At 41.2% G+C, this 18,567-nt stretch overlaps 1 protein-coding gene across 3 annotated transcripts in view; it reads right to left on the bottom strand.

The window, feature by feature from the left end:
* The window catches only part of CRYL1 (crystallin lambda 1), a 61,782-nt gene that overhangs the window by 7,888 nt on the left and 35,327 nt on the right, over window positions 1–18,567 (bottom strand). For all 3 annotated transcript variants that reach the window (XM_059817609.1, XM_059817617.1, XM_059817603.1), the window contains one exon: window positions 10,491–10,596. In XM_059817609.1, coding sequence (XP_059673592.1) covers window positions 10,491–10,596 — 106 coding nt within the window. The remainder of the gene's footprint in view (window positions 1–10,490; window positions 10,597–18,567) is intronic.

Genomic DNA, 18,567 nt, shown 5'->3' on the forward strand with positions numbered 1-18,567 from the left:
GAAGACAAAGGCAAGCAGTTACGGTCACTGACTCTTTCACGAAGACCGAGGAGCTGGTACAGACTGAGAAGCATGAACCTGAACTGCTCATGGTCTTATCCAACCACAAAATGCAGGAAATGTAAGTGCGGTGGCCTGACTCACACAAAAGAATGCAACTCAGGTCAAGAGTCATTAAGCAGTCTCTTTCCTGAACAGCTTGTAGACAGTTCCCTGGAATGCAATACTGTGTACTATCAATACCGTAGAAGTCACACCTGTCTAACCCTAAATGGCTGAGGTTGAAAGGTGGATAAAGGAACAGAAACCTCCAACTACTGGCAACTATGAATCATAAACTACAACACTTATACTGCTCAACATGCCTGAAATTGCTGAAGTACAGGTTTTCCAAAAGGCCTTTGAGATCAGAAAGAGTATGGAGAACACTCTTGTTTCTGGACCAAAGACAGAAGAACTTTCAAAGGACAGATGCTCAAAGCAGTATTACATTTCCTTTAAGAAATTAGCACTCTGAAGTCACGATGACCATCAGATAAACAACTGAAAGGACAGAACATGTCCACTGCATGAGAGCAATGTCGAGAGATTTGAGTATTCAACTCTCTTAAAAATGCACTAGAAACATTCTCCAGTATCAGAAGGAAGGAGGCTCTGAGAAAAACAGCAGCCTTATTAAGTAGCTTGAACCTGTATTTGGTGCCACGAGTGTGTCAATCAGCATTTAGTCAGGCTGTTTCCTTGTGTTATCTACCCATGGAGCAAATGTGTTCCCAGAACACACTCTGACATGTTCTGGTCTTCTCTGACACAAAAAGGGAAGTCAGCTGGTCATACAAGCATATTGGTGCTGTAATTACACAGAAATTTAGTATTTTACTCAGTTTTCTTAATTGAAATGCAGCCAGAAACCTTCAAATTGCCTAGCGGGCTCCAAAACATCACTGGCAGGAAGTGAGATTCAGGAAGAGAAGCATTACTGTGGGATGTGGAACAGGCTGCGATACGATTCTGTCTCTTCACTGAGGGAATAAGCAGAGACCGTCCTCCTTGATAAACACTCTGGAAAGGAGAACTGGTTATCAGGGTTTACTGACCATACTCTGTCATTAGCATAAATGCTTGCCTGTTACATCTTAACAGCTGGGCTCACAGACTTTGGCACCTGAAGCCAACCCAGATCAACCTACAGGGGATATGCTATCCACATGAGCCATCTTGGGAACCCACAACAATTCTGGATGAGACTCATGCACCAACCACAAGATGATGATACTTACATTTCACCTTGCTCACACAGAATCATAGAATGGTTTGCATTGGAAGGGACCTTAAAGATCGTCCAGTTCCAAACCCCCTGCCATGGGCAGGGACACCTTCCACTAGACCAGGTTGCTCAAAGACCCTCCAACCTGGCCTTGAACACTTCCAGGGTTGGCAAATCCACAGCTTCTCTGGGCAACCTCTTCCAGTGCCTCACCACCCTCATGGTGAAGAGTTTCTTCCTAATAGCTAATCTAAATCTATCCTCTTTTAGCTTAAAGCCATTACCCCTTGTCCTATAGCAACAGGCTCTGCTAAAAAGTTTGTTCCCATCTTTCTTATAAGCCACTTTCAGGTACTGAAAGGCTGTTATAAGGTCTCCCCGTATCCTTCTCTTCTCCAGGCTGAACTATCCCAACTCTCTCAGCCTGTCTACACAGGAGAGGTGCTCCAGCCCTCTGATCATCTTCGTGGCCCTCCTCTGGACCTGCTCCAACAGGTTCATGTCCTTCTTATGCTCAGGACCCCAGAGCTGGACACAGTACTCCAGGTGGGGTCTCACCAGAACAGAGTAGAGGGGGAGAATCACCTCCCTCGGCCTGCTGGGCACACTTCTTTTGATGCAGCCCAGGATATGGTTGGCCTTCTGGGCTGCAAGCGCGCACTGCCGGCTCATGTTGAGCTTCGACAACCAACACCCCCAAGTCCTTCTCCTCAGGGCTGCTCTCAATCCAATCTCCACCCAGCCTGCATTTGTGCTTGGGATTGCCCCGACCCAGGTGCAGGACCTTGCACTTGGCCTAGTTGATTTTCATGAGGTTTCGCACGGGCCCACCTCTCAAGCCTGCCAAGGTGCCTCTGGATGGCATCCCTTCCCTCCAGTGTGTCAACCGCACCACACAGCTTGGTGTCATCGGCAAACTTGCTGAAGGCGCGCTCAATCCCATTGTCCATGTCGCCGACAAAGATGTTAAACAGCACCGGTCCCAATGCCGATCCCTGAGGAACACCACTCGTCACTGGTTGCCACTTGGACATTGAGCTGCTGACCACACCTCTTTGAGTGCGACCATCCAGCCAATTCTGAGCTTTTTCTTCTAACAGTGAGGAGTCTGAGCAAAAAGTTTGCCCCTGCATCATGCAACATCACAGAAAGTTCCCAGATGTAGAAGTAGAAATGACTGAGGCTGAAGAGTGCAGAACTATGTGGACTTGGGTACACCTTGCTAACTCACAGCTGCTGTCAGCAGCTGTTGCCAGCTGGACAATCACAAAATCAAAAATGGCAGTTCAGTCAAATATGGAAATTTAGTCAAATACAGACATTCAAGCAAATCCACATGAGCAATTGGTGATAGAAAGAATGGTAAACAGAGCAGTGTCAGTTACCAGTTATTTTGGCGCTTATCCAGCTAACACAGGTCTACGACACCTAGACAACTGCCGAATAGTTTGGGTTTGGTACTTTTCCGAAAGTCAAGGTGAACCTCTCGACCGTCTGGTAAGCTTGTGTAGTAATACCATAGATCTGAGTAGTTTTGATTCTGGTACAGTCAGGAGAAGGTAGAAGAGAAGACTGTGTGCCTGAAATCTTTTTCACGAGCCTCAATCTAAAAAGATAACATTAGTATCTTGGGAAAGCTGAAAGCTTGGATGTGGCTGATCCATTTACCTGGTGAATGTGAACTCCTGAGCTGGAGATGGCCTTCAAAGCTCACTCAGCCAGCTAGTCCTGGAAATTGAGCTCCTACTGGCAGCTCACCTACAGCATGAATGAATCGGAACAATTTCTGGGTGGGTGTAGCTCACCAATGCAACAGAGAGATGCCAAATGCAGGTTGGGTAATACGATTCACTCACTGCATGCAATGTATGAATGAAAAGAAGCCTTATGCAAAGTCAGCAAATTAGGAAAAGGTAAAAAAAAAGTTACAGGTCTAGAAAAGAGCAGCAGCATTACTATAGTTGATCTCAACATCATGGCTGAAATGGCAACATGCAGGCATGTATGCTGCGTGCCAAGCAGGGGGTGGACACTGCAAGATCTTTCGAGTCTCAAGTGAAGGAAATACACCAAAAGTTAGAATATACACATGGTCTCACTCAAAGATGAAAAAAATTATAACTTCGAAATAGCTAACTCAAGTTAGCACTCCCAGTGTGAAATGTCAGTGGAGACTAGTGCAATCTTTAACTTGGTTTAAGTAATCAAGATCAACCCTATGCTACCAGCTTCAAGAAGGCACTTGAGCAATGGGGAATATTGCTGGAAAAATCACTTTGCTTTTCAACTGCAAACTCAAAACTGGCAAATATTTGACTCCAGGCCTTTAGACTTAAGAGTCCTTCAGTTCAAAGGTCAGGGCTATTGCAAAGGTGGATGAGAAAAGCACTTGACTGAAGCATAGGGACAAGAAGATGGAAAACAAATATGACAGAATCCCTTTAGCTATAATCCTTGTTGATACTGCCCAGGGAGCAGGTTAAGCTGGAAGAATTAGCATCTGTAAACAGTGTGAGACAGACAGGGCAGCACCGGGGAGCTGGAGAAACAGCAAGATGGCAAATGAGGCTGTTAAAAATAATCAACATCTCTTCTTGCATCCACTTGCTGTGCCCACACTGTGCCTCACTATCTCCAACTGGAGAAAAAGAATGATGCAAGATGCATCTGGGACAGAGAAAGAGGGGAATCAACTCACAGCACAGGAATGATGATAGTTTCCTTTTGTCTATATGGTTTGTTAGCTCCCTGTCTAAACTTCCATCTTTCTTGCACACTCACCTCATCAATGTTGGAGGGAAGGGACTGTGGGAGAAGGCAGATATTGCAGCAGACACCTGAGAACAAGGAACACAGAACAGAAATACTTCCAGGGAAGGCAGGAGTTCCCTGAATCTTCCTTCCACCACATGTTTACAACTATGGCGGAGAGTGGAAGAGGAATGAGTAACAAAAATGTTCTAATGGAGTAGTGGATAGAGGATTATAGAAATGAAAAGGGGAATACTCCATCTTGAAAGTCCCAAACCCACCCAGCATTTCTCATTTGTACAGTATAGTTACAGGAACATGTTATCACAAGCTAGATGCGGGCATTGATTCAAGGCTCTTCAGCTGCCCATGTGTATCTAGAAAATACAAGGCTCTTTATACCACCAACAAAGGAAGAATAAGCTGCTGCTTATTTAGCTTCAATGAGAGTCCAGGCAGTTTTTAAAATAGCTAACGAACTGTCCCACAAGAATTTGTTCATCAAGATGAACAGGGCATTGATGAAGGAAAAGGAACTCAGGACAGATATTTAGCTTAGAAGCACGCATAAAATGCTTCACTGCCCTGAGAAGACCTCTTCACAAGTGAGGTTCATAAATATAAAGGTGATGGGAGTAATAGGAAAGAAGAAGGGAAAACGTGACTATAAAATGTAGTATGTTCATGCATTATAGTATGTAAGCATCTTCAAGTAGCTTCTTGCATGTTAAGTCTCACCCCTTCCTCTTCATAAGAAAGACAACAGGCATGAGGGCTGAAGGATGCAAGCAAGCAAACTTGGTAAACCAGTCTGGCAAGGACACTACATATGGGGCAAAACAAGGAAGGCACTGAGATATTTGTGAGAGAAAACAAGAGACAGGAGCAAGTGTTACTGGCAAGGACAGGGAACACGCCAAAGACAGAGGGTGCCTCACAATACTGAGTATTAACTTAATGACTTCAAACCTGATGAGCAGCATAATAAGATACTGTAATGACTCAAAAAGAGTAGGCGAGATGGTCAAGCCACTGATGTAACAGCATCAACAATTTGAAAAGACTGGGGTGGGGTTGATTTTAGCAGGTAAAATCTGAGAAGAGGCTGCACTTGGTAAGACTGAAGATGAGTATGGATGAGAACAGAAAAGAAGGGGTGTATTTCAGGAACATCATGGAGGAATCGGTCATGGTTCGGTTATGTTCAGACAAAAAAAAAGTCCCAACCTCTTTGTTTTGCTGATAGAGGGATTACATTTCTAGACATTACAGCTCCAAGGAAAACTTTCTAAATGTAATCCTATCTTCATCAAGGGTGTGTCTGAACACAGATGCATGCTCTTAGTTAGGGTGTGAATTCAGAGGACACTTGCTACTCTGCATTAATTGCCATATGAATTCACTTAGACTGTAGTTGCATGAATACTTTCGACTACCCTAAGACAGTGGTAGCACCATAAAAAGTTTTATTCTCACTGTCCTTGTGTTACCATCTCAACAGCAATGCACAAATATTTGTGCACGACTGCTGTGAGCTGGATCAAGGAATTAAACTGAGTTAACATGAACCACTTCTTTTGTTAGATCAGTTTCAGTCTGAGCCGCTTGGTGACCATACACATTCTTTTGTTAGCACAAGGGAGAAGGATGCACCAAGATGTGTTCTTTAGGACACATCTATAATGACCTGAGCAATAAAGCATGAAGAATTCCTGTGCAAAGTCATGTGCTCCTTTCAGAAGGTGGAGGGAACCACTTTACACCCAAGAGTCCATAGAAGGAAACTGGTGCACAGCAGCCAGTATGTGGAAAAATTCACACCTTTGCTTACTGCACACAAACTTTTTCATACAGAAAAGCCCTGGAGCTGTATAGAGGCAAACAGCAGTTCTAGAAGGACTATAAACTGCTTTCTTCAGCCTATTGGGAAGTTAATTGAATGTGTGTAAACATGTATGAAATAACTGGTGGGTTCATGAAAGAAGAGGTTTTTGTATGATTATGTACCACTGTGATATTTCATCTCAGTAGTACCCTCTTACAAGTATTCCTGAATTGAGATATTTTATTATCCTAAAACATAACATGTGGGTTGGACAGAAACTGAGGCAATCTTCCTTTTCTTAGATTTTACTACCTTAACTTAAGAGATTCTCACACCTTCTGCTCACTAGCTTGTGGTATAAAAGCTCCTGAACGGCATTAAAGCTTGGTTTGCTCCCTATATGGCAGCATTAAAGCAGAGGCCATACCAATGAAAATAATCTCTACTTTTGAACCAGCCAGCATGCCTGTTTACAGTAATTGTTAAAAACCATGCTTGGCTATGCTTTGCCTAGCCAGACAAGACAAAATTTCCTTCCTTTGAACTATAGCTTATGATTCTGCCCCCCTTCCTTTTCATGTTTTGTGCTTTTCATATAGCACAATCATTCTGCTCGTATCATCCAAAACCAATTCACCTGGCAGGTGCTTCTAAGACAAGCAAGCATTCCCACTTCCAGTAAGAGAAACACAATTTTGACCATGAAGGCTCATTCCTAGCTTACCGGGTATTCGCACTTATGTTATAGGGACCATACCTCAGCCCCAATTTCTCACAACTCCTGTAGACACCTGTACAAATACCACAGTGAGTGATAGGTAGAATATGATCCTGGAATGGTGTTTTTACAAATGCAGGAGAGAAAACAGCAACAAAGATCCTTCAACCTCCCCCTATCCAGCTCTTCTGCTAATATTAGCAGTTTAGATCAAGATTAAATTCCAAGCATAGCTCACTAAATAACCCACTACTAAAGTAGCTGATCTAAGACAGGCGATTGAGAATATATATGAAGAACTTTTGCTGCAAACATGTAAAACACAGTATTATTATAGTCTAGCCTCTGGTTCTACAGATGATTTTTTGCAAGGGCTTAAAAGGAGCTGACAGTTCAAGAAACAAGCGATTCAAGGAGATACAATCTTACTGAGGCTGGGTCATCTTAAGTGTATTCACAGATAGCCAGGTACACATACAGGAGGGACATTGTGTCTGCTGATGTAATCCCACAATAAGTAAATTGGTAAAATGACTCTCGTGAAGTCTATCAGTGTTCCTTGGGAAAAACTTAACAGCATTTGTTATGATACTGCCATGTGAAATCTTAAGATGACAGACTCAAAAGACAGAGCTTACTGAAACTAACATCAACATTAATTTTACTTACTGAAACCAGCAATCAACAATATAATATTATGCAATTTGGATGTGCTTTTTTTCCCCCCCAAAGGGGTTTCCTTCCTGTCTGTTGCAATTCAGTTCTCAAATGGCTGTTCCTGCTTCTGCTCCTTTTAGTGACTTGATGCTGTCATTTTATCCCATGTTCAAGGCTGTTGGCTCACTGCCATATATTCAAAAATCCTAATATTCATGCATGGATTAATGGGTAATCTAAAGTGGCCTGAATAATAGCTTTTGATAGGACCATTTATGAATATGGAGGAAAGGAGGTAAGAACTAACACGAGGGAAACCTGGCATTAGCACATAGAAGTTCACGGGAGGATCTTGATGTACATATCCCACAGGGAAAGAAATAACACTTATCTCAAAAAAATCATGGGAATAATATTCTTTATTCAAAACCAACAAAAATATCACATCAACCTTACGGGGGGGGTGGGGTGGGACTTCTCCATCTTTCAGGATCTCCCACAAAATAACACTATTTTTCTCACATGCTTCCTGCATCCCCAACACCCTTCCTCACTGATTAGCAGAGAGTTTAACATTGTGGGTAATTAATATTTTATGGCTGTAAAGGAAGGCAGCTGCTGTGAAGTTGGTGAAGCTGCTAGACAGGCTAACAAACAGGATAGATGGGGATTCTTATCTCTACCTCCATTTCCCTCCACTGATAATAAAGTAGACACTATTAGTACAATGCATCAGAGCAGATTGTCCTGGGCAATCAAGAGGAGGTGCATACTATTCCATATTATGTGAAGCAATACTGGGCAACCAAAGAGAAGTTGGCGCTGGTACGGAACTATGACCATAAGCTATCATGTGTCCTGACATCAGCAATTTTGATTTAAACTGTCTCTGATGAGACCAACAGCCTGAGTCAGCCTGCCAACACATAAACGGCTCTAGACTCAGAGACAATGCATATGCAAGATTGGGAGTGAAGCAATACTCCTCATGATCCAAGTTACTGAACAAGCCAACAAGGTGCTTTTGTGTAAATGGCCCAGCCCACAAGTGTGTTATTTTTAATTGAGAATATTATGTAATGTTAAAATAACTCTACAGGTATATTTTGGTTTTTTATTTTGCAAGCCCACCACAAGACTACTCTTCTGTTCTATCAGTCTCTTGGATTATATTTTATAATTTTCCTTCCTCTGATCTGGAATCCTAAAATTCCTAACAGAAGGTAGCATTAAATCTAGACGCTGGATAATCTCTGCCATGAATAAGCAACCTACCAGTTGCATATGTTACCTAAAACTGGTTTGAGATGGGAAATTTCAGAAATGTTTTTGTAACAATGACTACTTCCTGATGGGAGGAAGAAAGCTAAGCAGGATCATGATGGAACATCAAATGCCAAAGGGCACTCCAGGAAGAGCATCAAAACCAACCCAGATGACTTATACAATTCCATTTGTCTCAAGTAAACCTTGTTTTAGAATTAAGGAGTCTAAAACATGGATTAAAAAAAAAAAGATTCACAAGTATGATCTGATCTCTAAAATGGATTAATTTTTTTTTAGTATTAACAAGGATTTTGGTTTGGTTTTATGTTTTAGTAGAGGCAGTTCAGCAAGTTACTCTGACAGAAAACCCTGTGCATGGATGGTTCCTGCAGAGGATGGCATGGCAGCTTAGTGGAGTGGTAAGGGCAGGACTGGACAACCCTGGCCTGCAAGACTCCAGGTAGATTGCTGTGCTTAAGGCTGGTACTATGTGCATCTGTTCTGTTCTATGTAAAGAATGTATATGGTTTTTATTGAGTAAGTCTAAAATCACTAGAGAGGACTGGAAACTGTCAGATATTAATAGATCAGAAGAGGAAAACTTTTAGGAAGGTGCCTCTATTTACAGGATGGATGTTATTTACCTAACAATGCACAAAACCAAACACTTTGTGATGTTTAATTTACTGATATACATCCAAACTGACAAACTCTTGTGGAGGATCCAGAAATCCACATTCATGTCAAAATTGCTTAGTCAGCCTTAAGAGACATAAGTTTCTGCCAAGTAACTAACCAACAAGTAGACATAAAATAACACTTCTAATTGTACACTGATATTTTATGATCTTTGTTTCTTATTTTTATTTTATTATTGTATTATTAGGCATTGCAGCAGTGCCTAAAAGATCCAGTAATCAAGCAGGGGCCTACCATGTCAGGGACCGTACAAAACCAGCATAAAGATACAGCCCATAATACAAAGAGCTAAAAATGTATTCAGTTCATCCTCACTTCTTGAAGTTTTCATGTTTTAAGTTCATTGCTCAAACCTTTGTAACCCTGATCCATAATTTTTATTTCATTTTATGCAATTAACTTTTTATTTAGCTGGGATTCATGTATACTATTCCAAAAACATCTAAAAATCTGTCTTGATTATGCAAGACAGATGTTGAACTTTTACTTCACTGCTCTGTGAAGTCAACTTTGTCTACACGGTAGTTTGCAGACAGAAGAAATTTTACTTCACTCAGCCACACTAAACCAGCTTAAAGTAAGCCAGCTCCAGTGATATTCACACTGAGCCTTTGCTACAAATTCAGTGGGGGGGAGGTATTCATCTACGGAAAGCTAGTTTCTGTTGACACTGGATTATCAGATGAACTTTTTCAATACTTTCTTTTCCTGACACTCAGACAGTCCTGAACTATGGCTACAGCAATGTTTGCAAAGCACTGGGACAAATGAAGTACACAGCTAGTGTTTCAATCGTTTGTCATCTTTCATCTGATCACTTACAATAGAATAGTCAATATCCATTTCCTTCCATCCGACCTCAAGTCTTAGATACATTTTCCTTTTCTTATCATAGAATCATAGATTTCTTTAGGTTGGAAAAGACCTTTAAGATCATCAAGTCCAACTGTAAACCTAACACTGCCAAGTCCACCACTAAACCATGTCCCTAAGCACCTCATCCACACCTCTTTTAAACACCTCCAGGGGCAGCCTGTTCCAATGTCTGACAACCCTTTCAGTAAAGAAATTTTTCCTAATATCCAGTCTAAACTTCCCCTGATGCAACTTGTGGCCATTGCCTCTTGTCCTATCACTTGTCGCTTAGGAAAAAGAGACCAGCACCCACCTCTCTACAACCTTATTACAGTAAAGAGAGAGCCAAGTCATAGTTGCAGCAATCCTAACCTGGTTTGTTATATAACATTTCCAGACCCTTGTGCAATGTCAGCTTTCCCTTCATATCCATATCATTTTAAACTACCTACCTTCTGCATTAAGATGCATGGTTTCCAGAGGTCCAATAAATGCATATCGCATTCCCAATCCATCAGACATCACAAGGTCTAGATCAGTAGGTGATATTACTCCTTCCTAAGTAGCAAAAGTAGAACAGGAAGTAAGATTTGGGAATGTTTCGTTTTAATGCAAAATTGCCTGCTTTTTGTATATAATTAAAAAATTAAAGAAGCAATAAAAACTAAGGCTAGAAGTAGCAGTTAGCCTGCAAACAGGAAACACAACTGTTTGCCAGAAATGTCCGTCTATTACGCAAGCCTTCCTATGGCTCAGTATAAACACTCATTCACATCTCTAAGATTGCTGTACTTCATAATCCAAATACACTTTGATACATTTTGACAGTATCTTATTTTTAAATTTATAAATACACTTTTTCATACACTATGTACTATTTGTACATATTAGTTTGCCTGATACTTACTACTTACAATAATTCATGTATTAAAACTAAATTGAGCAGTTTACGTTAACCAATATACTTTTTTCTCAGAAACTGAGAATCAGAGAACACAGAGAAATGTGACACTCTTAACAGCACATGAGCCAAAGAGTTTATATCAAATCCAAGTACTACACCAGCCCTTCTAAATGCAGGAGTTTTGGCTAAATCTTACACCTCCCTTCATATTCTCTTAGTTCTAGATTTTGGGGCAGAGTCACAAATGGAAGAATGGGGATGCAGCAGTGGGTAGAACCCCTGAGGCCACCTGCAAACAAGGCTGGGACCAAACATGCAGGCAATGCAACTGCCACTCCCTCCCACAAAACTCATTGAACATTCAACCTGCCCAGGTTCTTGAGTTCATTGCCAGTCTCACGTCTCAGAGCTGGCAGGATACGGAACATGCAAAATGAAGTATTTCTCCTTTTAAAAGTTAAGCACTGCTATTCCACCCCCATGGTAGCACTTACAAGAAAGCCAACACACCCATCAGGTTAGGGCAAGCACAGGAAGGCTTGTTAAAAAAAAAAATTACAGTTCATTACCTTACAGATTTACTTGAGAAGAATAATATTTATTATATGTTTTCCACCTACCAGAAAGATATGAATGAACTAAGACCTGTTCTAACCACTTCCATCAGATAAAGCTTGGTTTCATGAACTTGTCCTCTTTATTCCCAGAGACATAAAAACATTTTCTTCTGGTTAAGAAGGTGGAAGAGATGCTGAACTGCTTCTAATTTGTCTTCTCACCCTACCTTGATGTGCTCTCCCTACTCAGGGCCTCTTTCTCTACGAGCCCCTTTGAGCCGCAGAATACAAGTATGTATACTTATCTGCTTGGCCAAAGACAGGTCTTTTTCTGTTAACCTTCCCTCTCGCAGGGCCCTGTCTGAATTCTCCTTCGTATCACAGTGATTGGCTAGAGTTACGAGTGTCCAGGACAGCTCTCCTGACCTGCTGTCGTCACTGACATCTGAGCTAGACATCTAGACTCTCTTTATAATCACTAAGGAGAAAAAAAAATAAATCATCATCCTAAAGCAGGCGTCTAGAATAGGTAAGGTGAGTTGTGTCCTAAAAGGGCCTCATTCTCCTCACTGACTGAAAGATGACTAAGGAGCTTGGACGTCAATGTCTACATTGTAGAAATCCCATCTTAAGCAAGTTGAATCCCACCCACAGTGTCTTCCTTATGTTCATCAACTACATCATCTGCTGTTACTTTAAAAGAAAATAGTAAGCCAAGGACCAACATAACTTCTACAGCTGGCCACAGACATCAAGTTTCATTATCTCAGGCTTAAACAGAGCCTTTTATAAGACTCAACCTCAAGTCTCGACCTGTTCGTAGGCATTACTCCTATGAAAAATAAGCCTGGCTGAATCCCTGTTGCAGGTGGCTTTTGAACTCCCTCTTGAAAATGAAATGACAATGTAATTATTAAGGTCTACATACCAAATATGGAACACACAGCTCTGGTAACAATTTAATTAGACATAAAATGGCAGGGATAAGGAAGCATTATTTTCTTCAACTTAAAGGTAAGGCATAGGCATGCTAAAGTAACTCAACGAGAGGCAGACAGGAAGGTCTGCATAAAGACAGCGTTCACATTACAGAACCACCATCAGTTTAACTAACACAGGCACCATACATTCCGTAAAAGTTTTTTCCCCTGCCACAGCAACACAACTTCTCTGAATGACATCAGCAAAGTCAACAAAGGAGCTCTCCTATTGTAAGTGCTGCATCCAAACAATGAGTTATGCTGGTAAGCTGTGCTTGATGAGTGATTTTCTTTTTTTCCCCTCTGGTTGACATGGATTTGTGGACAAAAGATTAACCACAAGTTCCAACCATGCATTTGAACCACAGCAGCAGTTAAAAACTGTTAACATAACGTTAAAGAGTTAACAGGCACTTGAAACACTTCAGAATCATTGCAAGTTAATTTTCAAATTAAAAACTGATTTATTTCTTTTGATACCATAGTCCTCAACTTCTGTATTGATGTTTGAAGACCAGGTGCCCTCAGAATCATGAGATGAGTGCTTTGCTCTTGGCCTTTTGACTATAGCTGTAATTTTATGGTTACAACTGCTAAAAGGCAAAAATTGCTGCTACCAGAAGGGAAACATGACAGATCCCTCCAGTTGAGGGGTATATTATTCTATACATGTGAGCTCAGTTTCTCGTCACATAGATCCTCTTACAGAAAAGCTTACTTTTTCTTTTCAGAAATGAAAAACACGTAAATGAGAAACAAGTTAGACTGTCTTCCCCTAGGGAATAACCCTACTCCCACTTATGTTAAGGAGATCATAAATTGATTGAATGATTCAGCAGGGTGGGTGCAGGGTCAGAAAGGTGTCTTCCACAAGGATCAGTGTTTATACTAAGAAGTAAACAAGAAAGAGTTCCAACCCAGTTTCATTAAGTCTAGGTGTGAAACAATCTTCCCAAGGGTATTTTTCATCCTCTTCATCGTGGGTAACCCTTCCTGTAAGCCTTCCCCTCAAGCATTTGTCAGAGGGAAGAGGAAGTGTGTTAGAGTTCACCAGAAGCTTTCACAGCTACAGAATTAAGATCTTAATTTAAAATAAATCCCACCAAAATCCTCAGTGACCCCAATGGCCAGTCAAACTTCAAGATCTAGACTAGCTCAGGATCCTCCACGCTTCTTAAGACACCACTTACATACCACAGTTTCATCTTCCTGGAGATTTTAATCTCCTGTGATGCCACAGTATTGCCCTAATGCTCCTTCGGTATTTTTTTAGTGCTTCTCACTATGCAGGGACCCTTTTCTCCTTTCCAAAAACGTGTGGCAGTTCTGCAGTCTCCACCTTTAGGCCCTGACCCAACCTGCCTGGTTTTAATCAAGTCTTTACATCTGTGAGTCACACCCACATCGCAATTTCTGTCACTGACTTGGTTTGTAATCATATTAAATGTGACATGGCCAAAAATACAATCTTACTTTTTCTGATACTACCAATTTATCACGTTCTCCTACTCACTCCAGTCTGTCTATAGAGTTATTTTGGACTCTACTCCCTCCCAAGCCACATACCTTCTGTCTCCAAATCTGGCACTTCACCCTCTCTATCTTTGAAATCCAGTATTTTTTTCTGATCGCCACTAATATATGCATTCTCTCTCAGCAGCACTTGTTACACCCTTCTCTTCACTATCACTTTAATCAAGTCACTTCAATCCACACCCTCATGTGATCTTTTTCCAGTCCTGTCATTTTGAACATATGACTTTTCTCCTAGATCCCTCTACCAGCTCCATTTCTTTCCATTTCATCACGTTTGAGAAACTTGTTGTCCTACACACTTCACCCCTCCTTACTTTACTGGACTTTATCTTCCTTCTTCCATGGCACCCTTACTCACCTCACCCTGTAAGAAACACTTACTATCAACACTATTTTTCTCTCTGGCCCTTTAAACTTCCTTTTATGACAGCCCCCTTTTATGGGGCACTGTAACTAGATGTTGAACCCTCTACCTTATCTTTGATCTTTTGGAAAGGTCCTCTGGATAACACTATAATACAATTATTAATAATAAGGAATTTGGAATTTAAAAAGTCTTGCCAGCATTTAAGGACTGACATGCTAGTCACCTGAGAAGACAGAGGTACACAAATCAGGGACTGAAGACAATGCACTTGATAGCTGTGACAATGAACTAAAAAACAGACACACAGCCAAACCATGACTGTTTATTTTCCAAAAGATTAAGAAATGTGGCAGGACTGCCCATTCTTCTTGTCTTTTACAATGACTATAACCTAAAAGAAAACCCACTTTTAAAGAACAAAAAAAAACATTAAGTATCAAAAACTTATACAAAGGAAAATACAGACTCTGAAGACACATCATATGATCCAACACACAAAATAGTTTTAGCAGGTTCTTAAAAGCAGCTGAAACTCCTAAAATTAGATGAGGGCTGAAAAACTGCCATGCTCTCCTCATTATCTCTGCTGCTGTATTTCACGCAAATTTCAGGTGATGCTTAGAAAAATACTTCACAAACATAAGCTTCCACTCAGTAATCCACAGTAAAAGGACAGTCCTAGATGTTCAGAGTAAGGTTTGAGACTTCTGATCTAAAGTGTTGGTCAAACTGTCTGGTTGTTATTTTCTGGATGAAGTCAACTAAAACTTTACATTCAGAACAAGACCAAGTTAAGCTAGTTAACTAACTCTTTTGCAACATAATCCCAAGCTACTATAGAATGTATTGGTACTGGTAAAAGTACAAAAATAATAGTGTCAGCAGTGCGCAGAGTGCTTCCCAAGTAAATAAAGGTAGTAAGTCTCTGCTCCAAGGAATTATGAACAAAATCAGATATACCAGTGACAACTGTCCATGGAGGTATGAGAAAGTAAATAAATGGTAACAGGGAATAACAGAGAAAGCTGTTTGAGGTATTTTTCCCATTACTGGCTACAGATTATTCTAATGGTTCCAAACTTGTAATATCAAAATCTAGGGTTGAGAAGAGAGGAATAAGGATCTTCAACCTCAATATCTCACAGTACACCTTTTACTGTCATCATAATCAGCTTTCCAACACTTCTACCAGAGACCTTAGAGTTAAAAACATAAATAAGAAACCTACAACATGGCAAACTCTCACATGCTATGTGGTCCTACAGAAAGTTCTCAGATTCATGACCTTAAAGAAACAGACTGGAACATTCCCAGCATCTGCATTTTCATGGAAGAAATAGGGAGCACAAGTATCCTGGATTTGGCTGGGATAGAGTTAATTTTCTTCATAGTAGCTAGTATGGGGCTGTGTTTTGGATTTGTGCTGAAAACAGTGTTGATGACACAGGGATGTTTTAGTTACTGCTGAGCAGGGCTTACACAGAGTCAAGGCCTTTTCTGCTTCTCACATCACCCCACCAGCGAGTAGGCTGGGGGTGCACAAGGGGTTGGGAGGGGGACACAGCCGGGACAGCTGACCCCAACTGACCAAAGGGATATTCCATACCATATGATGTCATGCTCAGCATATAAAGCTGGGGGAAGAAGAAGGAAGTGGGGGACGTTTGGAGTGATGGCGTTTGTCTTCCCAAGTAACCGTTACGCATGATGGGGCCCTGCTTTCCTGGAAATGGCTGAACACCTGCCTGCCGATGGGAAGTGGTGAATGAATTCCTTGCTTTGCTTTGCTTGCCTGCGTGGCTTTTGCTTTACCTATTAAACTGTCTTTATCTCAATCCATGAGTTTTCTCACTTTTACTCTTCCGATTCTCTCCCCCATCCCACCGGGGGGGAGTGAGTGAGCGGCTGTGTGGTGCTTAGTTGCCGGCTGGGCTTAAACCACGACAACAAGGAAACAGAGATAACTGATGCAAAAAGTTCCTGCCACAAACACCTGCATTGCCCACATACTCGTGACTTGCAAGTCAAAACAACGTTCAAAAAGACATCTTGTCACACAGAAGACTAACTCGGATCCAAAACAAAACATTGTGGCACTCCTGCCTCAAAGGGAGCACTTGCTTGAATTCCTTCTTTTAGGACCATAAATGAAACTACGGTCTTTGCTTCTAAGTTCTTGTAAAGTCAAACTTCTGCATCCTTAAGTCCGTGTTCCTAATTATCCACATGGCCAAAGTTCTCAGCACCCAATTGTATGTCTCCAAATGAGTTTTCATTCTCCTGCTTTCCTACAAATCAGGATCTCAACCTTAAGGCCTCCTAATTTTTCACCACTTTAACTCCATACTTCTCACTCCCACATTTGGCGCAGTCCTGCATTCACAGGACTCATTTTGTGCTCAGTTTCAAAATCCCAGCCTCCCTGTGTGTGCTCCTGGGGACCCCAGCACTTTTGGCAAAGAGAAACTGTATCCCAATACCCAGGCTTCTTGTTGCTATTTTCATCACTTTGCCCCGAACTATGCTTCTCTCTCTGCTCCAGCATCCACGCCTATGTGCAATCTGAGCACCATGTGGAGTCTGAGCCTGAACCCAGCCTGCTGGCAGGGCCTTACCTCAGATTTTTGGCTGTGTGATAGCCTCTCCTACTCTTGGACCCACATGGCAGAAGTTGGTGAGCCCCACACATCATCCAGCAAGCAGCTATATTTACCACATTGCTTTCTATACAGCCCTATGTTCATGTTCACGCTCTGTATAAGAGCCCTTCTCCTGTCGTATGATCCCTGTCCCATCCTCACCCACTGCACATCCCAACACAGCACTGCTAAAGAAAAGAAAGAGACTGGTAGGTTGTCAGTTGCCAAGCTACATTTGGGAATTAAAATTTATCCTGCAAGCTGCTCAGTCCATTTGTGATAAAGTTTTCCAGATAAATGTTGTTAGTACAGCTGTACCTGCATATCTGTTCTACCACCAATGCCTTTTTTAACAGTACATTAATACTTCTACCAGAGAAGTTTCCACAATTTCTTGAATGAAATAAGCAAAACTGACCAAAAAAAAAGACTGTCCATATAAAGGTATCTGAGCTTCTGAACTTTGACTTTCATGGTATGTGCACACATGTGCATGTGTAAGATCACTCCCCTGACATTACTATAAATATTTTTGAGGCGAGGACGCAGATGAGAACTTTCAAGCTTGCATCTCAAAGTCCTCAAAAAAACCAGATAGTTGTTTACATAAAGGCCCTGATTTAAGATCATTTCAAGTGGCTTCAAAACACTTGGAGACTGCTGCTATGTTTCTCTCCTGGTTCACACATAGTTTTTATATCTGGAATATTTATGTCCTTGTTATGTGGCAAAGAACTGATACACTGCAGGGCAAATACAACAATCCTCCAGCAACAACACAGATTTTTCTCAAGCACTTACCATATTAAAATTAATGAAAACTTCTAACAGAAGTAGGGCCACTGATCAGTTTACGACATGTAACTGTAGGCATACGAAGATACTTGTTCAGACCTTTACAACCACTAATAAAACAAGTAAGCTTGAAATTCTGTTTTATGGTTCTGTCTCATTGTTCTTTTACAATAGTCAAAAGCAATATACAATTATTAGCATCAAAATACCACAGCATTCGTAAGTAATTTCGTAAGAATGTCTGTGTTCTGCATCCAAGCTGACTTGGATTGCCTCATCCAATACACACAATTTACATATCTAACCACGAAAGGATTAATAGTGTGGTCATTTTGGACAAGAATGCTTTATTAATATGTCCCTCCTCCTAATATTCGTAGTTTATCTTCCACCCCCAGTGCTTCTTAGGGTAGGGAAAACTTTTGTTACCAGAAGGGATCAATATGAGTAAAACTTGATTTTTAGGAGCCTCTCAAAAGATTGAGAGTCGGGGAGGCTGACATTTTCAACAATAAGGACTGAAAAGTGACTTAATCATAAGCAACAAGTATTATTCCCCACTTTGAAACACTAAAAGAACACGACTTGCAATAAAAATGACTAAGTTGGCAGCACAACAGTAGAAACACAGAAACTGCCCCAGGCCTGCAGTTCTCACCTATCTGTAATGATTCTCCTCCCATCAAAGGCAGCGTGTAGCCTGAAGTCACACAGCTGAAACTATACACCTTTGATAGCTGGTATTTGTCCA

This window comes from Gavia stellata, chromosome 1 (assembly GCF_030936135.1).
Source record: "Gavia stellata isolate bGavSte3 chromosome 1, bGavSte3.hap2, whole genome shotgun sequence".
In the NCBI taxonomy this organism is placed as follows: Eukaryota; Metazoa; Chordata; class Aves; order Gaviiformes; family Gaviidae; genus Gavia; species Gavia stellata.